This window comes from Nyctereutes procyonoides, unplaced genomic scaffold (genome assembly GCF_905146905.1).
Source record: "Nyctereutes procyonoides isolate TBG_1078 unplaced genomic scaffold, NYPRO_anot_genome, whole genome shotgun sequence".
Classification (NCBI taxonomy): domain Eukaryota; kingdom Metazoa; phylum Chordata; class Mammalia; order Carnivora; family Canidae; genus Nyctereutes; species Nyctereutes procyonoides.
In genome coordinates, this window is record NW_026575126.1 from 51981702 (window position 1) to 52004312 (window position 22611).

General features: G+C 41.2%; 1 protein-coding gene across 1 annotated transcript in view; it reads left to right on the plus strand.

The window, feature by feature from the left end:
* Positions 1 to 6742: 6742 nt before the first annotated feature.
* TMC5 (transmembrane channel like 5) overlaps positions 6743 to 22611 on the plus strand; it is a 44750-nt gene continuing 28881 nt past the window's right edge. The window contains exons 1-6 of the mRNA XM_055340097.1: positions 6743 to 7523; positions 10242 to 10399; positions 11069 to 11158; positions 15967 to 16066; positions 18691 to 18778; positions 19213 to 19461. Of these exons, the coding sequence (XP_055196072.1) occupies positions 6745 to 7523; positions 10242 to 10399; positions 11069 to 11158; positions 15967 to 16066; positions 18691 to 18778; positions 19213 to 19461 (1464 nt within the window). The 5' untranslated portion in view covers positions 6743 to 6744. The remainder of the gene's footprint in view (positions 7524 to 10241; positions 10400 to 11068; positions 11159 to 15966; positions 16067 to 18690; positions 18779 to 19212; positions 19462 to 22611) is intronic.

Below are 22611 nucleotides of genomic sequence, written 5' to 3' on the forward strand. Positions count from 1 at the left end.
GCAGATGCTTAACTGCTGAGCCACCGAGGCGTCCCCCTTGCTTTTCTTTTTTCTTTTTTTTTTTCCCCTTGCTTTTCTTTATTAGCATCTTGCACTTGACTTTTGCAAGCTGCATATGGGACTGACTTGTACTCTAGGGAGAGAAGAAAGAACAGTTTGGGGAATATTCCTGGTTGTCTTTCTGGGGTGACAATGTGCAAGTGAAAAGACTACCTAGGGCAGCCCGGGTGGCTCAGTGGTTTAGCGCTGCCTTCAATCCAGGGCATGATCCTGGAGACCCGGGATTGAGTCTCATGCTAGGCTCCCTGCATGGAACCTGCTTCTCCCTCTGCCTGCATGTCTCTCTCTCTCTCTCTCTCTCTCTCTCTCTCTCTCATGAATAAATAAATAAAATCTTTAAAAAAAAAAAAACCTACCTACCACCACTGGAAATTGATGTAACTACTTGGGGACCATCTCCAGTGAAATTGAAAACACTCAAGCCAAATGGATAGTGGCTCTTTGGAACTAGTTACAAATGTCTACAAGATTATTTTGGTAATTTTGACTGTAGGTCTTTTTTTTTTTTAAGATTTTATTTATTTATTCATCAGAGAGAGAGAGAGAGGCAGAGACATAGGCAGAGGAAGAAGCAGGCTCCACGCAGGGAGCCCGATGCGGGACTCGATCCTGGGACCCTGGGATCACTCCCTGAGCCAAAGGCAGATGCTAAACCACTGAGCAACCCAGGCGCCCGACTGTAGGTCTTAATATGCATGTATCTTATATCATTTGTTGGAATGTAGCTAGCACACTACATATCAGCACATCTGATTTCACTTAGGTTCAAAGGTTTTCACTGTCACTTGTTGGCATGACAAAGTTCACCTCTTCATTTATTTTTTTAATTTAAAAAATATTTTATTTATTTATTAGAGAGAGAGAGAGAGAGAATGAGACCAAGTGGCAGGAGGGGTAGAGGGAGAGGGAGGAGCAGACTTCCCCAATGAGCAGGGTTTCCAGCGTGGGGCCAATCCTAGACCCCAGGATTGTGACCTAAGCCGAAGGCAGGTGCTTAACCAACTGAACCACTCAAATGCCCCAAAAGTTCACCTTTTTAAAAGGTAAAAGGTACAGCTGAAATTAAAATTTGTGGCCTGGCTTCTCCTCTTATGGGATATTGTTCTGCATTTGGTGCTGTTTTAGAAGGCCATGGCTTCTCTCTCCTTTTCTTTTGGGTAATAACTGGCCTCAATGAACGTAATTAACCTTTGCACCTTTATGACTGCATGGCCACAATTCTAGCCTGGCCCTGGGCCTGGGGCAAGAGAGAAGAAGAAAAAAAGATTAGAGAGAGAGGCCATATATAGCCAGCTGTCTTCTGCTATGTGTAGATGTCAAGCATTCTTTTTGATAGCTCCATAATATTCTTTTATGCAGATGTGCTGTCACTGATTTGGCCCATCCCTTGTTCATGGTTTCTGGATTGTTTCCAATTCTTTTTGTCATTACCCGCAAAAGTTGTCCTGACAACCCTCATGCCTCCACGTCCCTGTGATTTGTGAGGCCACTCTGGTGGCTGCAGAACCAAGCTTATAGGTGGCTTGCCTTGGCTTATGTTGTCTTAAGTCTGAGAAGCCTAAGAGGTGGCTGATATTCAGTTAAGTGGCCTGAATGAGACCTCATCAAGACTTTGGGATGTAATTCATCCCCTGAACATTCCTAGACTTGCTGAATGACAAATACAGGATTGTTCCGATCACCCATTCAAACTAGGAGCCTTGAAAGATCAAACAGGGAGTCTACAATGAACAGATTTAGAGGACATATAACTGCTTGGGAATGTGATTGAAAACCACTGAAACTGTGAAGTGGGAAACCTAAATGGGATGTCCAGGATAAGACGGAAGTCAATGGGATTTCAAAAGGAGGACTCAGAATAGATAGCTCAATAGCCCTTATTGGGAAGTTAGTAGAGCAATACAATTTGGAAGGGAAAAAAATATTTCATATCCTCTGTACTTTTCCAAGGCGCAAAGCAAAAGTATTCTTTTGAAAGGGCAGGGCATTTGTTTCTCTAAGAGTTAAGAGGAAACTGAGTGAGGTTCTCAGAAGATCACTCCCACTTCATTTGACAATTAATACAAGACTATTTTCTTGTGGTTATTTCCTCCTTCCTCCTCTTTTCTAATCCTTTTCTGTGGGCTTAGTTTTTGTTTGTTTAGGAATTTGTCCCAGTGCGGATGGTAATGGTTAGAGCACCATTTGTGCCTGGGCCGTGAAAAAGATGTAGAGTATATAAGCTCCTGTCAGATGATGCCAGTGGAACAGAGAACTGTACCAACAAACTTGGAACTAATTGTTGGCTGATCACATATGAAACCTATCATTTATCTATCATCTTATATGAATATATAATATGTTGTTTAACTCATAAAATTTATTTCTTATGAGAAGCTATTTTGGGTTGGTAGAGGTGGGCTGTGCTCTAAATAGTCAGGCAGAAACCAAGGCTGATGCCTGGGTTCCCATCTGAAATGACTCTCACTGCCATTGCAGGAAGAAAAATGAAGCTAGAAGGTTGTGTTTTGGCTCTTAAATGCTTTGGCTTAGAAGTGACACAATCATTATGCTCACAAACCATTGGTCAGAAATAATCCTATGCTGCTGCCTTTCTGCAAGGGGGATGCTGATCTCACAGTGACCTGGAGGGAACTCCAGGGTCTCTTCCCCTTTCTACCCCTGCAACTTGGCCTGGATTTGCTAGAGCTTCATGAACTTTTTGCTGGTGACCTTGAGTCTTGACCTTGAATGGTTATCCTATCCCTTTGGAAACATTCTTTTGGTATATTCTTTTCAAAAATTCATCCTGGGAAAAAGTGTGGCCCTCTTGAAAAACTGGTATACTTCCTCTTTTTCACAAGTAGTATTAGATAGCTCATCATGATTCTCTTTCAGTCTGGGCTAATAAGAAGCTCATAGTGGGGTAGCTGGGTGGCTCAGTTGGTTAAACATCCAACTCTTGATTTCAGCTCAGGTCATGATCTCAGGATCATGAGACAGAGCCTGGAGTTGGGCTCCCTGCTCAGTGTGGAGTCTGCTGAAGGTTCTCTCTCTTCCTCTCCCTCTACTCCTCCCCTCATGCTCTCTGTCTCTGTCGCAAATAAATAAATAAATCCTAAAAAAAGAAGCAGCAGCAGCTCACAGTCAAATTTAGTTTTTGTGTAGAATCACTATGTCAACCTAGGAATTATGCAGAATTGCACCTCTCTCTACTTTATCATAAGTATATCATTGTCTATTTTTTAATCATGTCCTGGGAATTGTTCACCAATTCCCTTCTTTTTTGGAACTTGCCAGAGTTTATATTACACGTAAATACAGATAATGGTAAATAAAAGCTTCTTTTTGGTGAACACTTCCTAGGTATCAACTACTTTATGTGCCTTATCTTCTTCATTCTTTACAACAGGCTAATGAGATATTGTCAGGATTGGATGGGTGAGGAAAAAGGCTCAGAGGGGTTGTTAAGTGGCTTGCCCAGATCCCTACAGCCAGTAGAGGGAAAGTGAATTCAGTTATACCTAATGCCAAGGGCTGGCTTCTAACCACTTTCATTTTATGCAGCACATATAGATGATTTGATTCAGATAGCGTGTCCTGTTCTTACCTAGCTTTTGCTTTCATTAATTCAGATTTTCTGTGATATACATATAAGAAAATTGGGAATCTTTGTGAGCCAGAACCATTCTTTTTTTCAATTGTTATATAGTCCCTTGGGGGAAATAGAGGGTTTTGTGTTAGGACTTCTGGTTTAGGTCTTTTTCATTTTCAATTTCTTTTAAAAATTCAGGACAAATATATTTATAGGGATGTGCACAATTCTTAAGTGTATATGATGAATTTTCACACACATATGTATATCACACACACACACACACACACACACACACACACATAACCATCACCCATGCATTCCAGTACCCATAGGCCCCCTCATGTCATTTCCCATCTCTTCCTTTCCCCAAAGTAATCACTATTTTGACTTCTAGCACCATTTATTAATTTGCCTGTTCTTGAACTTTGTATAAATGTTATTCTGTCTATACACTTTTGTATCTAACTCCTGCAATCATTGTTATATTTGTGAACTGCCTCCATGTCTTGCAAGTAGCTGAAGGTCAGTCTTTGTTACGTCTGTGTAGTATTTCATTGTATGACTATACTACAGTTGATTGACGTCTGCTGTTGAAGGCCATTTGGTTGTTTCCAATTTCTGGCATTTATAGATAAAAATCTGCTGAGAATGCTCTTATTGCCTTTTGGAGGACATACTTGTTCTTAGTAGTATGTGTACAGGTTCCATTTTCTCAAATTTGAAAGGCATCATTTAGCTTCTTAGACATAATAGCTGGGGTTTTGGTAGGCCATGGAAATCCTAGATCATAAATGTATTCGCTTGTAGTCTTAAATATAAGCAAATGAATGGGTTCATTTTCCATGTCATCAGAAATAATTTGCATTATCACTTGGCATTTCGTTTTCATGGCACTCACAGTTTCTGTAGATGTTTCTGTGTGTGTGTGTGTGTGTGTGTGTGTGTGTGTGTGTGTGTGTGTGTGTAGATTTTTCTGTTGGCCAAACTGGACATGTTAGTCAGAATCCTCTTTCATTTGCAAATGACAGAAACCCAACTTAAACAAACTTAACTCTAAAGGGAATGTAATGATTCAGGTATCCAGTGGTCAGCTGCTTTCAGACATGGGTGGATTCAAGTGCTTGAACACTGTCATCAGCATCTGATCTTTTGGTTTATCTCTGACTCTTATCTCTTCCCTGTTGATATCACTCTCAAACAGCCTCCTCCACTGGTGACCACTGGCAGCTTCAGTCTTAATAACTTCCTCATTCCAAGTTCAGCCATAAGAGAGCTTCTCTCTTCCCAACATTTCTGATAAAATTCCCAGAATTTCCTGGCTCTGACTGGGTTATGTACCCTGACCCAATCACTGTGGGTAGAAAGAATTCTGCTTAGGTCATATATCCGCACCTGGCACATGTGAATTGAGAGGAGAAGAGGTATTACTTAAGGAAAAGTGCTATCACAAAAGAGAAATGATTGCTGGGCAAGGACAAAATAATAAACAATCAGCCTCCATTATGTTGAGGAATATGGAACTGAGTTGGCAAATAAACATTCTAAGGCGACAGTTAGTGACAGGTTATTCTTCAGCTCTGATTACTCAACAAAGAGTCTAACCCTTTTCATTTGTGTAGAGATAAACTTGTAAACATTGGGTGAACTTTAAAAATGGTCTACTTCCTGCTTTCAGAGACCTCAACACTTTAATCACACTGCCCTGAAACTTGGAGGTATTTTTGTCTTCATTTCCTTGCCTTTCACCCTTCCCATATTTGGTTAGTCCACAAATCCTGTTGATTTTTCCTTTACATTTTCTTCTCTACTTATTTTCTTCTCTATTCCTATGAACACTACACTAGCAAGTCCAGGCTCACATTCTATCACCATGGTAACCTAGTGACATAAGGGCTCCTCTTTCCCAGTTAGTCCAGTCAAGCTCTTGGGGAACCATTGTGGGTTAGGTGCCCATTCCTGAACCAAACCAGGGGCATAGTGGCCCTGGGCATAGTGGCCAGGGGCATAGTGGACACTGATTGTCTAGGCCTGGATGTGTGACTGTTCTTGGCGTCCAGAATGGGGAGGGGCAGGTCCCCAAATGAAAATCAGGGCATTGATGCCAAAAGAAGGAGAAATGTGTAATGGCCTAGTAAATATTCACCACACTTAGAAATTAAAATCCCCCCCAAAAAATAAAATAAAAAATAAAAGAAATTAAAATCCCATTATTTCTGACTTGGAAAGTATACCATGTCTATAGATTAGAGCTCAGAGAACTCACAAAATCATATTTTCAAACTGGAAGCGGTGATAGCAATTCTCTTCTTCCCCAATTCCTCTCGTTACCATTAATGTTTCTTCCTTTGCACACTCATACTAATTTATGCTTTGAGCAATCCTACAATCACAAGTGCATTCAAAGTGCTCAGAAAGTCCTTGTTTCTTCCAGTCTTTTGGTTTATTGTTCTGCTTCCCACCCCCACAACCAAAGGAATGTAGTAGTTAGGATGTAAGTTTGGCCACATGTTTCAGAGACCCTCCCCAGCCCCCAAACAGTGGTTTGCACCAGATAGTTTTATTTATTTATTTATTTATTTATTTATTTATTTATTTATTTATTTATTTAATAAAAACCCAAGCTGATATGCTGTCACTGATCTGTGATGTCATCAGCAATCAGACTTCTTCCATCTGTTGTGTTGTGGCCCCTAGGGTGGGTGCCACCTCTGTGTCTGTGGCCCAAGATGGCACATCATCATTTCCACATTCTAGCCCAAAGGAGGGTAGGTAAGAAGACCAAGAAAGGGAGAAATGCTCCTTGCCTTAAACAGCACAAACCTGGGAATTATATTAATTGCTTCTGCTCATGTCCAATTGTCCACTCTTGTGGCCACATCTTGGTGCATCCCAGGAGGCTGGGAAACATGGTCCTGATTCTGGTCAGCTGTGTACCCAACTGTGAAAAAAAGGAGAATAGGAGAATAACCAGCAATTTCTGCAGGGAAGCAAAACTATCTGAACTTTTTCTTCTTTTTGTTTTTCAGGTTAAAAAAAAAAAAAAGATCCCTGAGTAACTGCAAATGAAGGAACATTTTAACACTCTAGGGTAAAGAATCCATACCAGCATGTCTGCCTACTACAGGAATAATGGATATGAGGAAGATCCAGATTACCCTGATTATTCAGGATCTCAGAACCATTCATGGGGGCATTTGAAAACTCAGGATTATACAGATTCTCCAGATACTCTGAACAACTCAGGCTACCCTAGCCCCAGGAGCAACCCATACTCTGCAGACTACAGAACAAGCTTAGACTATCCTGAGTCTCTAGCAGAACCAGATTATCCTGGATCTCAGAATAATCCAGAAGAGTCTGGCACTAGAAGCAATCCATTCTTTGCTGGCTCCAGAAGTTCAGATTATCCCACATCTCTGGCAGAGCCAGATTATGTTGGATCTTGGAGCAAACCATCCCATCCAGGCTCATCCAGAGAGCCAGACTACTCTGAATCCCAACGAAATTCTGACTTTGGAGGCTCCAGAAGCAGTGGAAACTATGCAGGTTCCAGAACAAATCCTGATTATCTTGACTATTTGGGAGAACCAGACTACCCTGGAGCCCAGGGAAACACTAACCATCCTGGCTCCAGAGCAAATTCCAACCATCCAGGCTCCAGAAGGAACCCAGAACATGCTGGTTCCAGAATCATTCCATACGTAGATGTTCTGGGAGAGCCTGATTATCCAGGAGCTGAGAATCAACCTAACTCTCCAGACTTTTTTTGGGAACCAGACTATCCCAGAGCTGAGAACTCTCCAAACTTTTGGGGGAAACCTGATTACCCAGTCGCTGAGGATGGTCGTGATTATGGCTCTTCTGAGACTTCAGAAATTACCAGAGAGTAAGTGCAAACATCTCCCTCCATTGGGGTGAGGGCTGAATGCTAAATCATCAAGCCAATGGAATCTGGTTCATGTTTGGGTTTAGGACTCATATGATGGCTCCTGTGATCTGAAGTTGTAAGAAACTTTCATATCTACTTGTAGACCTCACCTGGGCCATGGACTTTCATGCTGAGCTTTCAAGCTCTTACTTGAACGGAACTGTCATCACCTCTTGTTTGGATAGCACCCTCCTCAGTCTTCTTGTAATCTTCCTAGAACCTCTTCCTATAATCCCTACAAGACATTTAGATTCCCACTATTTTGACCCTGCTACTCTGTCAATAAAGGTAGGGTTAAGACTTGATTGTTAAGAACCCAAACATTTTAACCAGAATTCTATACACAGAAGTGCATTTTAACCAAGACAATATTTTGAAGATCTAACTCCATGAACTCAATTTTATTCCTCAATTTATTTTTTTTAATTCAAGATGGTTCAGGACGCCTGGGTGGCTCAGTGGTTGAGCATCTGCCTTTGGCTCAGGGTGTGATCCTGGGGTTCCGGGATCAAGTCTGACATTGGGCTCCTTGCATGGAACCTGCTTCTCCCTCTGCCTATGTCTCTGCCTCTCTCTGTCTCTCATGAATAAATAAATAAAAATTAAAAAAAATTCAAGATGGTTGAACCACTCTTGATTTTTTCCACTTTTCTTTTTTAAAAAAGATTATTTATTTATTTATTTGTGAGAGAGAGAGAGGCAGAGACACAGACAGAGGGAGGAGAAGCAGGCTCCATGTAAGGAGTCCCGATGCGGGACTCCAGGATCACGACTCAAGCCGAAGGCAGACACTAAACCGCTGAGCCACCCAGGCATCCCTCCACTTTCATTTTTATTTTACTGTAATTATTGTTGTCAGAACAATAATTGTCAGAATTAATCGCTTTTCATGTTTATGGCGGATTTAGTTTATTGATCTTATACATAATTGTTGTATTTATCAGATTTTATCAATCATAGTTTTCCCAATGTTGGTATTTCTTTAAATTCGTTCTAAAAAACAAAGTCCAATTTTTCCTAGTTCAATTCTGTAGATCTATATTTTGTCAAAAATCTTTTTTTTATTTTAAATTTTTGTTTATTTATGATAGTCACAGAGAGAGAGAGAGAGAGAGAGAGAGAGAGAGAGGCAGAGACACAGACAGAGGGAGAAGCAGGCTCCATGCACCGGGAGCCCGACGTGGGATTCGATCCCGGGTCTTCAGAATCGCGCCCTGGGCCAAAGGCAGGCGCCAAACCGCTGCGCCACGCAGGGATCCCCTGTCAAAAATCTTTTTAATCATGGGATGACTGGGTAACAGGCACTGAGGGGGGCACTTGACGGCATGAGCAATGGGTGTTATGCTATATGTTGGCAAATCAAACTCCAATAAAAAATATGCAAACGAAATCTTTTCAATCTTCCAGCAATTTTTGGTCATCAACAAATTTTACTAGGTACAGTTCTGGACATTGACAGTGTTAGTTTGGATGACTTAGTTCTACCAAGTCTGATTTTTTCTGGGTTAAGTTTTCAAAGTTCCTGTAGCAAACAAGATGTGGTTCTTTAGTCAGGTTATTTTTAATCTATAAGAAAAATTTTACCCTTTGAAAATTTAACCAATATGAGTCTCATTTGGCATGTATATGAGTTCTGGTAATATTTATAAATTCAACAAAAGTTAATGGCTTGTATTTATCTTGGAAATAAGGATATAAGCTTTGGGTGTGCAGTAGCATCAGATATTTTCAGGACCTAAATAGGAGGATTAACAGAGCCAGATCAAAATGGCCTCCTTGGTCTTATCCCCCACTGCCTGATTCATCATGTCAAAATGCACCTTTGATTCTCTCACTCCTTTGTTTCTAATCTTTCATGGTTCTCCATAACCTTTGGAAGAAAGGCCGCACTGCTTTGCTTATGCAAACATTTAAGAAGGAGAATGCATTGGTCTAATGTAAAGTGCCAGCCAAAGACCAGCTTGCCTGCCTTCTTCCCATCTTCCCACCTACGTATCCCTCCCACCCCCACCTCTAGCATAGTAGTTCTTGACCTGGACTGAACCTTAGAATCGCCTGATTGCCCAGAGAACTTTAAAAATAACACAGATGCCTGGATCTAATTTTCAGAGCTTCTGATGTCATTGTCTGGGGCTGGGACTGGGAATTGGCATGTACGTAAAATTGAGAACATTGCTCCAGGATAATTGATTTTTATAGTATTCCCTTTATATATTCAGCCCTTTTATTTATAGTCTTATACCATTATTTATGCTGTTCTTCATCCTTGAAATGCCCTCCTCCTAACTCTTTATGTATGAATTTATCCTTCCAATCCCACTTCGATGTTTCTTTTTCATGTAGATTTTCGTCCAAACTGCCAGCCAGAATTCTTTTCTCTTTTCTGGACTCCTTGGGCCTGTCTTCTGGTACTCACCAGTTACTACTTGTATTATAATTGCTTAGCGGTGTCTAAGAAGCTCTACCATAATGGACTGAGAGTTCCTTGAGGGTAGTAGAGACCCCATGTTTTTATCTTTGTGTTTTCACCCTCCTAGACCACGCCTAACACATGGTTGGCATTCAGTCAGCATTTGTGGAATGAATGAATGAATGGATGGATGCATGGATGATGAATGGATGACTATCCTTACTATGTTACTGGATGAATATTGATCTGTCATTTTGGGATTTCAGGGTGCTCAGCAGAACATCTTCATTCCAGCCCTCATTGCGTCATAGGGGTGATGGCTCTTTGGGGATCGTTGGGAGAGAGAATGAAGATTACCCTGAAAACATTGCAATGAAATCCATGAATATGGCCTCTGTGCCAGGGGCTTCTGGCAATGGCTATGGTAAGCATTTGTTAAGATGAGGATCATATCCTGGGAAGAAAGTAAAAATCAGTGGACTTAGGGGAGCAGTTATTAAAAGTTCCAGGAAGAGAAAAATTAGTTTATTCCTCGCCCTTCAAATACTCACCTTACAAAGGTTGAACATTGAAAGTCTAGAAAAGATAAGTATTATCATCCCTTGTCAAAGCAGCCTGATTAGGTGTTATGAAAAATGAGACCCTGCACACCCTGTGCCTATATGAGGTGACTGGTGTTCAGATTTGGCCTATTAGGGTTATGGGAGAATGTGGGCTCTGTATGGCCATATCCTCGGATTTTTCTAAAGAAGCAAGAAATTATCTTTCTATGACTTATTTTGCTTAGCATTATATCCTCTGACTCCATCCATGTCATTGCAAATGGCAAGATTTTACTCTTTTATGGCTAAGTCACATTCCCTTGTAACAATTATTTGTAAACAAGGTTTATATTTAAATGAAAACCACTGATTGATGCTGTTTGTACTTAATAGCATTATTTTCATATTTATGTCCTATTTTCCACCCAAGCACTGAAGCATTAATCTGTTAGGACCTCAAGGTCAAGGTTGAGGTCTTACTGATGATTACGTGCTCAATAATATTTAATATAGTGGGTTAATTGGTGATGTCTCCTGCCTCTTCATTCCAGTAAACCCTGCTTATGTGGGTGAAAGTAGCCCCCACCTAGTTTATGGAAACCCACCATTGTCTGGATGTGAGTGGCACAAATCACCTGAAGGTAAGGCTTAAATGAATAGTATTCCCCAAAAATCAACCCTAGAGAGGAATGTGTTCACAGACATCACTATTTCCTTTTGGCCTCTCGTGTGATAACTGATGCAGTACTAGCTTAATTTATAAAATGGAGTTTTATTTTAGATATGCAGAGTTTTTTTTCTCTCCTTGATAGCAAGGTGTCTTCATCAGGACTCTTCTGGTTTCATGTGATGGAAACCCAACTCATATGGTGTATGTACTGGTTTATGCGGCAGGAAGGAGAGGGGGAAGCAAAGAATTAAAGGTAGAATTACCTTCCAGGACCTAGTAAGAACACTGGAACACAGTAGATGCTCAGAGATATTTGTTGAATTAATTTGTGAATGAGTTAGTTACAGGAACAAGGGCCTCTGAGTCTGCATAGATCAAAATTTCTCTGAATAATCCTATAATGATTATGATGCTGGAGTATAGGAGTGGTTGGACTGGAGAAAGAATGCTATGAAATCAGTTAGGAAGCTCTGTAACGATCACTGTGTGTGGTGATGAAGGTTTCCTCAGAGGCAGAGACTGAGAAATAAAAAAGAAGAGAAACAGGAGAGAGGCCAGAGAATGCTGAAACTTGGAGGCAAATCTATGAGCAACAAGGAGTAAACCAACCGATGGGATTCTCTCTATAATAATGTGAATCAAGGGGCCTTGTGACCTGAAACCATGTCTCACCTTCTGGCCCCCTAGCCTAATGTGATAGCCTTTAGCCTCATTCTCTAAAAGCCTTCTCAAGTAGAGGTGTATCTTCTGCAAGGGTTGGGTATTGCTACTTGTGAGGAAGAATAATGGAGGTATAAATGATCACACTTTCCATTTGATTCCCATGAGAGCAGAAAATGGCTTAACTATTGGGGAAAAGAAATGGTATTTATTTATTTATTTAGTTATTTAATTTAATTTAATTTTATTTTATTTTATTTTTAAGAAATGGTTTTTAATTTCACTGGACTGCTCTACCTAGCCACCTGAGGTTTGGGGTCTCTAGTAAGTTGGGGGCTCTAGGACTCTGGAGAGTCTCTGAAGGCAGAGATAATTAAAGAAATAGAGGACCCAAATATGAATCTGGTTTTCTTCACCATTTTGTTTTGTATTGGTTTGGATTCTCAAGTCACCTACAATTAGTTGGTGGACAGCCTCTTGATAAAATATCACTTTGATGAATTATGCTATGCACCTAAGAAGCACCCAGTACATGGTAGGTACTCTTAAATATTCACTTATTTATAAATGAATAAATTATACATCAGCATCTTGTTACAGGAAGCGGCGAAGTGAAGTGATTAAGGCTCCCTGCTTTGGGTTCAGAGGAACCTGGGTTTGACCTTCAGCTCTGCTACTTGCTAGTTTTGTGACCTTAGGCAAATAACCTCTTTGGGCTTGGTTTTCTTAGCTATAAAATGGGGTTTATTGTTGTACATGCTGCATAGGGTAATTATAAAAATTAAATTATAAACTTTAAAGTATTTGGCTTATAGTAATGGCAGGTATTGTTACTGTTATTATTATTGGTGGGGAGAAGGGATAGAGTCCCAGCCCAATCCTGCCTTTTACTAAGAGTGTGATGAGAGTGGAGGTCAGTTTATTTGTGTGCACTTCAGTTTCCCCAAGTACTAAATAAACAACTTGGCCGAGGTGATTTCCAAATCATATCTGTTGGGTAGGAATGGTGTTCTTGTGCCTAGCACTGAAATAGAATGGCTTCGCAATCAAGGGATTTATTTTTCTTCTGTAACAAGAAGTGTGGAGAGAGGGGGTTCACAGTTTATATGGCAGCTCTGCCCAGGATGCTGTCAAGGACTGAGCTCCTTCCATAGCTTATTTCTTCACCATCCTTTGCAGCTCTTGTTTTCAAAATGGCAGCTTCTGGTGAATAAGAAGGAGAAATGGTGAAGACCAAAAAATGGAACCAGGCAGACTGTCACATTTTAAAGAGCATTCCTGAAAACTCTATGTCTCATTGACCATAATGGGGTTACAGAACCATCTTTAGCCACAAAGGAAGCTAGGAGAATTTTAGGTGAGCCCAGTGCCTACCCAGGAAAGAAGGCTTCTTGGGGTATGAGTAGATATGGGGGTAGAGACAAGTGGTGGGGCTGGCTACCCAAGGCAGTCAGGAGATAATAATTCTATTACTCTAAACTTGTCTGGATTTATATAGGTATATAAAATTGTAAGTATAAAATATAAGTTTTAGGCCAGAAGCACCAAATTAAAAAGGTAAATCTTGCCCTTTGATTATGAATCATTTAGAAGAGTCTCTGCCTTCTGTTTCTAGAACCCTATTGTCTTTAATGAAGGATTCTGTTTCCAATTTCTTACCTAGCTACCAAGACAGAGATTTCTGCAGGAAAACACACTTATTCATGAGGAGACCCTTCTGGTGCAGACGTGGGGTGTTATGTTGTGATCTGTGTAGGGCCTGCTTTGGCAATATCACCCTGGTCTTTTAAAAAATGTGAATGGGGCATCCTTCTGTGATGACACTCTTCCTGGCAGCTCCAGGCGATGCCAGTGTGACTGCTCTATGAGGTCTTTGGAAGGCCACTGTGGTAGGAAACAAGGCTGGGAGGAGGCAAAAGATGCTGTCTGATGACCAAGTGAATGAAATCATCATCGAGGTTGAGAATGTTCCATCTAGGGTTGTTCCAGAAAAGACACCGGTGAACTCAAGCTTCAGCATGGTCTCATCCGTTTCTGACGTCAATGTGACAGACTCTCAGAGTTTCAGCAGCCCACATGACAAAAAGAGCAAGCAGTTGTTGCGGTTTTCAACATCTTTGAATGAATCATTTTCTCAGGCCCTTCATAGCCGACGAAGTGTGGGCATAGACACTCCTTGTACTTCACATGAAAACATTCAAGGTAGAGAGACACTGGGAGAAAGGAGTTAGGAAGGGAACAAGGAAGGCTTCCAAGTTGTCTACTGGACTATTTCATTTTAAGACATCAAGTAGGTTGAAGTTTGGTGGGTGACCTGAGGATGCTACAGACCCCAGGAAGGGGACACTTTAGGAACATCTAACACCTACAAAGGAATTTACCTTGATCAAGCTCACTTTCTGTGCCTGGCACTCTGCTGAGTGCTTCCTTTTTGTTATCCATTGAATTTAGTTTGACTCATTCCCCACACTTTGAGGTAGGCACATTTGTCACTTCCATTTGGTTGATGAGTAAATTAAATGACCTCGCAGAACCAGGGCTCAGATGCAGGTCAGCCGGGTTCCCAAGCCTGACATTTTAACCACTGTCTTGGTTTGGTCCAGTTCCTTCCCACTCTGGATTTGCCAACATTGGATGACTCTTATTGCCAAGTCTGCCATGAAACCAGGTAGCTGACACTACCTCCCTGCCTTTCTGCTCTTGAGGCAAAACACTAGTTTCTTGGCTAATATTTCTGTTTCATCCCATTGTACTCCAGGCATAAAATCCAGCCTCTCTCAATGATTTCTAGGAGAAAAAAAAATCCATTCACACTAAAGCATTTTGTGGGTTTAGCCCCTTTATTGAAGATTGGGGTGTCTCCTCTCATGCTCCTGTCTCTCCATATCTTTGTGTTCTTTTCTCCTCCTCGTTTTTTTCTTCCTCTCTGTTTAGCCTCCTTTCCCTCTCAGGAGAGACACAAATTCCTCGTCTTCAACAAAGTGAGTTGGTGGATCTCTTTTGGAGATTTCCTTTTCACCAGTTGAGCTAGGTCAAATGAAGAGTTCAGCTCAATAGCTCAACCAGGGAGCCAGTCTGCTCCCTCTGTTGTTGCTTCAGTCGGCCCCCCAACTGGCTTCATCATTACAAGATGGTGACATCAGTTCCAGGCTTCAAATGTGGCTATAACAACAAGCAGAGGAAAAAGGATCTTTTTCTTAGGGCTTTTATTGGGGGGAGGGTGTTTCAGTTTTTCCTTTTTGAGAAGGAAGAAACCTTTCCCAAGAAACTCCTCAGCAGATCACCTGTCATAGAACATTGGCCAGCATCTTGTCTCATGCTCATGCCTAAATCAGTCATCTGCAAGGATCAGCTTGGACTCATGGAACTCACCCCCTGTGCCTGAAGATGCATCCCACTCTCCATAAGCTCAGGGCCTTGGGAAGCAGTGGGTAAATTCTTAAACAAAATCATGATTCTATTAAAAAGGAGAAATGACTGGGGTAGGTGATCCACAGTATCTGCCATGCTGAGTGAAGATGTGAATATGCATTATCAGGAGAAGATGAGTCATTCTGGAGGCCAGAAGAGCATATGACAACTGTCAAGAAATGTAGAGAAGGTGCTGGGACCAGAGTGTGGGGATCAAGAGAAAGTGATGCAGGCATTCAAGTAGGGGAGGAGAGTGAGCCTAACCAAACATGCAGGGGCTTAGGGCTTCACTGAATGCTTCTTGTCATAGGAAAAAGAGAAATATTAAATGGGAATTGCATGCAAATGTTATCATTTCCTTTGGCTTTGAGGTTTAAAAAATACACCACATTGGGGTGGCTGGGTGGCTCAGTGGTTAAGTGTCCAACTCGATATCAGCTCAGGTCTTGATCTTGGGGTTGTGAGTTCAAGGCCTCATTTAGGCTCCATGCTCGGCATGGAACTGACTAAAAAAAAAAATTATACCTTGTTGTTGTCTTGTTTTCATTGTGGTTTTAGGTATCACTGAATCCATATATTATTCTTTCTTATATATTATTCTTTCTTTGTGCTCTTCTAAAAACATGTTCAAAGTTCAGTGCCATATTCTAAAATGCTGAAATTCTGTGATAGGAAACAAAATTAAACTCCATTTATTTTCCTCTACAGGTCAAAAGTTAATTGCATCTCTGATACCAATGACATCCAGAGACAGAATTAAAGCCATCAGGAATCAGCCAAGAACCATGGAAGAGAAAAGGAACCTTAGGTATGGACCCAAAGTTTTCTTCTTTCCCAGATTTCACATGAACCTCAGTCTTCTACTTTTGCCCCATTTCAGAAAGATAAGAAACAGGGGTTCCTGGTGATACAGTCAGTGGGGTATACAACTCTTGGTTTTGACTCAGGTCATAATCTCATTGTCATGAGAATGAGCCCTATGTCAGACTCCACACTGAGGGTGGAGTCTGCTCAAGATTCTCTCTCTCTCCCTCTGCTCCTCCCACTCGGCTCTCTCTCTCTCTCTTTTTTATTTATTTATGATAGTCACAGAGAGAGAGAGAGAGAGAGAGAGAGAGAGGCAGAGACACAGGCAGAGGGAGAAGCAGGCTCCATGCAGGGAGCCCGATGTGGGATTCGATCCCGGGTCTCCAGGATCGCGCCCTGAGCCAAAGGCAGGCGCCAAACCGCTGCGCCACCCAGGGATCCCTCTCTCTCTCTTTCAAATAAATAAATACTTCTTAAAAAAAGAAAGATAAGAAATATATAAATGCAAGAGAAGGGACAATCTTTCTACAGAAAAATTCCAAATAATCTCTATAAATGCTCCTCTCTCCTTTCACCTGGAGTGTGGGCTGTGCTTAGTAATGTGCTTTTCAAAGCATGGAGTATGGAAAACAGAGTAACTTTCCAGTGATGAGGTCTAGCCAACACTCCCTTATCCATGTGATCAAAGTTAGCATCTCCAGAGATATCTGGTCAGAAGAGCACATGCCCTCTGTGGTACTCTCTCCCAAAGACCATAACTCCAGTATCACCAGAGGAAAAAAATTAGGCAAATGCCAATGGAGGGACATTCTACAAAATACCTGACTAGAACTCCTCAAAATTGTCAAGGTCATCAAAAAAAAAAAAAAAAAAAAAGGGAAACCTGAAAAATTATCGCAAAAGATTCTAAAAAGACATAACAACTAAATGGAATATGGGATGGGGAACTAAATGGAATATGGGATGGGGTCCTGAAATAGAACATGACATTGGTGGAAGAATGAATGAAATCCGAATAGTGTGGAGTTTAGGTAATTGTATATGTGATAATGTTGGTTTTTTAGTTTTGGAAAGCTACCATGGAAATGTAAGATGTTGGGGCACTCTGGGTGTCTTAGTCACCTGGACATCCAACTCTTTATTTCAGCTCAGGTTGTGATCTCAAGGTCATGAGATCAAGCCCTGTGTTCGGCTCTGCACTGAGTGTGGAGCCTGCTTAAGATTCTCTTTCTCCCTCTCCCTCTTATCCTCCCTCCTCCCTCTGTAAAAAAAAAGAAAGAAAGAAAAGAAATGTAAGATGTTAATAGGAGAAAATGGTGAGTAGTGTATAGGAATTTTCTGTACTGCTTTTGCAACTTTTTTGTAAATTGCAAATTACTCTGAAGTTCATAGCTTATGGGAAAGATAAAAAGAAAATAAATGACCTCAGAGGCTTCTAAGGGCAGGAATTTAAAAAAAAAAGTGAAAGATTCACATTTACTGTTCCTTATCCTTTTCTTTTGCAATTTGTACTCTTGGCAGAGACTAGTGGAGTGGATCCAGTAATTGCTAATAAATAATTCAATGATGCAATTGTTCTGGGGTTGCAAAGATAACTTACAAAATCTGACAGGGGAGATGAATTCATGAACAAGTTATACACGAGAAAAAGGAGATCAGGCCAAATCAAGGTAGAGAAGACTGCAGTGACAGGACCAGCTGGAGTGACACAGGCTGCTTGGGTGGTACATGAGGGGATGTGTGCCAAGCCTTGGAAGATGGTGATGTGGGGGTGGGCATTTGGGTGGACAAAGGAAACCTGGAAGGAACCAGGGAGAAATAGAAAGGAAAGGTAAGGAAGCCAACTGTGGCTGGATCTTTCTGAAAACACTCTTTCATTTCAATTCTGCAGGGCTGCCTCTGTCGCAGGGCCTTATGAGGGCCCCAAAGACTGTACGGCAGGATTTAACAACTCCATTATGCCTGATATTGGGGGCTGGGTCATTCTCTGCTGTAGGATTCTGGCCAGTTTATTGTAGAGGGTTTAGCACAGCCCTGGCCTCCACCCACTAGAAGTTAGTAGCAAATCTCTCTCCCCTAGAGTTTGACAACCAAAAACATCTCCAGACCTTGCTAAATGTTCCTTGGGGGACAAAATCACCCCAGGTTGAGAACCATTGACTTTTAGTACTTTTACCTCTCCCCCGAAATGGTTATCACTCAAACCCTCCTCCCTTCCCTCTGCTTATTTCATTCTAGCCATCCCGGTTTCCCTGGGGTCCCACGTTGGCTGTTCCCTCTGCAGGCAACAATCCCTTATCCAAACGGCTCACCCCTCCTGTCCTTCAAGACTTTGCTCAAATATTGCGCTGTTCCAAATTACAGCGCACTCCCCATTCTAGCATTTCCCATTTCCTTACCCTGCTCTGTTTTTCTTTTTCTTTTCCATAGTAAACCTTTTATTTATTATTTGTTGTCTTTCTGTCCCAACTAGGCGATATGTCTGCTCCATGAGCCGGGGAAATCATTCTCTTTTATCTCACTACTTGGGTTGTGCCTAGCATATCCTAGGCACTCAGTAAATATTTTGGGAACAAAATGATTCCAGCATTGGTATCTCTCCCTTTCTTCTGCTGTTCCCCACAGGAAAATGCTTGACAAAGAGAAAAGTAAGCACTCCCATCGTATGCTTGAGCTCAACTGCTGTGCTCAGTGTCTAAGCTCCATATCACGGGTAAGAGGCTTTTATCATAGTCAAAAAAAAAATGGGCATAACAAGAGGGTGAAACAAAGTGGCAGAGTGGGGATGAAAGCGATCCAAGGGGAAGAGGAATATTCAGGGCTGTTTCATTGAAAGCCACAGAAATTGGGTCAGCCTAGGTGCAGAGAAACCAAGTGGGCAAGCAGAGGTCCAAGAGGTTGCTGAGTTATTTGGGCAGCTTGGCTATGGTGTCACCTTCAAAACAGCAAACCTGGGGAGGTAATAATAGCACTCACTTTGAGGAGTGGTCCTGCACACTAAATGAGATAATGCTTACAAACATGCTTTGCACGTGCCTGGCATGTTTATAAAGCTCTAGACACTGTCCATTTTTGTTCTTACGGGACCTGCTCAGTAGACATTTGTTGAGGGAACGTCAGGCCACATGCTTGGTATCCCTACCCCAGGCCTACCGGAGATCGAAGAACAGCCTGTCAGAACTGCTCGATTACATCAGCCTATGGCAGAAGACGCTCAAGGTCATCGGAAGCAAGTTTGGAACCAGCGTCCTCTCCTATTTTAACTTTCTGAGGTGGCTTTTGAAGTTCAACATTTTCTTGTTCATTGTGACCTTCAGCTTTATCATAATCCCTCAGTTTACCGTGGCTGAGAAGAACACCCTCCAGTTCACCGGATTGGAGCTTCTCACTGGGGCGGTAAGGTCTTCATTTCCCCCACTGGGAGCCCATCAGCTGGGAACACCTCAGCCCCGACATACCTTGCCTTTCACCCTTCCAGACCTCTCACTCTGCCTGCGAGACAACTGATAGGGAAAGTGGAACTTTTTAAATTTATCTGTGTGTGTGTGTGTGTGTGTGTGTGTATGTATTTAGGATTTTATTTATTCATGAGAGACACAGAGAGAGGCAGAGACACAGGTAGAGGGAGAAGCAGACTCCCTGCGGGGAGCCTGATGTGGGGCTCAATGCCAGGACCCCAGGATCTCGACCTGAGCCAAAGGCAGATGCTCAACCACTGAGCCACCCAGATGCCCATTTGTTTGTTTGTTTTAAATATTTATTTACTTATTTGAGAGGGACAGAAGGAGAGGGAGACAAAAAATCTCAAGCAGACTCCCTGCTGAACACAGAGCCAGTCATGAAACTCGATGCTAGGATCTTGAGATCATGACCTGAGCGAGCGAAGTCAAGAGTCAGACAATGGACTGAGCCACCTAGATGCCCCAAAAGTGGGGCTTTAAAATGTTCTTTTTTTTCCCTCAAAGTAACATATACGCAACATAGTAGACTTTCTGTCTTTAGAGGTAACCATACTAATTGTATTATTCATAATCTCCTTTTCTGTGCACATCCACACACACACAGACACACACATATGCACATGTACATATACATCATTTTCTTCTCTTTTTTACAAAAGATGAATTATTCTTATGTACTGCCTATGACTTGCTTTCGTTCACCTGCTCTGTAGTGGACATCTCCTGGTGTTCATAAAGCTACCTTTTCTTTCTTTTTTATTTTTCTTTCTATAAAATACAATGTTTTGAAAAGTTCCTACTATAGAAGAGAGCAAACTAAGAGGAAGTCCATGTTAGCATGTTTTCCTTGTCTATTGCCCCAGGTCAGAGCTCATCTTTGTCCACCATTTTTCTTTCTATACAGACACAGATAGATAGGTACATTACAAACATATGCAGTTAGGTACTTAGATACGTAAGTAGATAGGTAAACATTTTTTAAAAAAATAAAAAGATGAGGCACCTGTGTGGCTCAGTCAGTTAAGCATCTGCCTTTGGCTCAGGTAATGATCTCAGGGTCTTGGGATCGAGCCCTACGTCAGGCTCCTGCTCAGTGAAGAGCTGCTTCTCCCTCTTTCTCTGTCTCTTCCCCCCCTTGTGCTCTCTCTCTTTCATTCTCTCTCTCTCAAATAAATAGAATCTTTTTTAAAAATTTAAGAAAATTAAAAAAGTAAACAGAAAACAGGATACTACAGGTCTTACTTTGCAACCTTTTTTTGCTTCACTATGTATCTTAAGCATGTATATAGATCCACAGTATGCTTTTTAACAGCACCTGTAATTTATCTACCCAACTCCCTACTGAGAGACATATGGCTCCTGTCTTGTGAATTTACCTCATAGAAGAGATTTCTGCCATTGGGATTCTGTAGACCAGGGACTGACAAACTATAGCCATGGCCAAATCTGGCCTGCCACCTGTTTCTACATTTTTAAATGGTTGAAAAAAAATCAAAACAGGGATAACATTTTGTGAAACACGAAAATTATATGTGAAATTCAAATTTGTGCCCGTAAATAATGTCCTTCTGGAACATGGCCACATCCATTTGTTTATGTGTCTATGATGCCTTCCTGCTATTGTGGTCAGTAGGGTTGTTGCTATAGCTGCCAAACCAAAGAGATTTACTCTCTAGCTCTTTACAGAAAAAAATTTGCTAACTCTTGAAGTAGAATGTTCAAAGTCAGGTTCTTTCATTTATTTTTTTAATTCTTTTTCTGTTAAAAATTTTTCCTTGGAAGGAGTACATAGGTGGCTCAGTGGTTAAGCACCTGCCTTTGGCTCAGGTTGTGTTCCTGGGGTCCTGGGACCGAGTCCCACATCAGGCTCCCTGCGGGGAGCCTGCTTCTCCCTCTGCCTATGTCTCTGCCTCTCTCTCTGTGTCTCTCATGAATAAAAAAATAAAATCTTTTTTTAAAAATAAATAAAATCTTAAAAAAAAGACCTACGCTGAGATCAGAGTCAGACGTTTAACCAACTGAGCCACCCAGACATGCCTGATATATATTTTTTATATTTGTATATATGAAACATTTTATTATGAAAAATTTCAAACATGGGAAAATAGTAAGTAGACATTCATATAAACATTCATATAAACCAAGTAAACCATTGCATAGGTTTTTAAATTGTTAATATTTTGACACATTATTTTATTGTATTAGTTTTTGGAAGCATTTTACAGTAAATTACAGACATCAGGACATTTTATTCTGAGTTTCTTGTTTAAAAAAGATTTTATTTATTTATTTGAGAAAGAGAGAGTGAGAGAGCACAAGCACAGGGAGGGGCAGAGAGAGAGGGAGAAACAGAGTCCCCAACAAGCAGGGAACCCAATGTGGGGCTTGATCTCAGGACCTTGGGATCATGACCTGAACTAAAGGCAGACAGTTAACTGGGCCACCCAGGCACCCCTACTCTGAGTTTCTTCAACATATATCTCTGAAAAATAAGGACACTTTCTGCAGTTATTACACCTAGAATAATTAAAAATTAATATTATTTAAAATCCAGACCGTATTCAGATTTCCTCAGTTGTCCCCAAAATGTCTTTCATAGCTTGCTTGTTCAGACCAGGATCCATTTAGAGCCTGTACTTTGCATTCGGTGGCTTTTTCTTTGAAATCTGAATTAATCTAGAATGATCTTTCCAGACATGGCCCCCTTTTTTCTTGACATTGACTTGTAGCAGAAATCAGGCCAGTTGTCATGCAGACACCAACATCCTATCTTCTGGAATTGTCTGATTGTTTCCTTATGGGTCTTTCTGATTTGTTACTCTGGCCCCTTATTTTCTGTAAATTGCCATTTTTTTTTAAATTGTCATTTTGACCTAATGGCTTGATTCCTTTCATTCTGAACATGTTTGACCATAATACCTAACAGATGACAGAGGCCAGTAATGGCTGGCTCTCTTGGTATTAGTCACACTTTGCTTGATCACTGTTTCAGGTGGTGACAGCTTGGTCCCTCCATTATAGAGAAGGTTTGAGAATCCTATCCAGCCTGAAGAGCCTAGTGATAAAAAGTCTACATTTTCAGTGC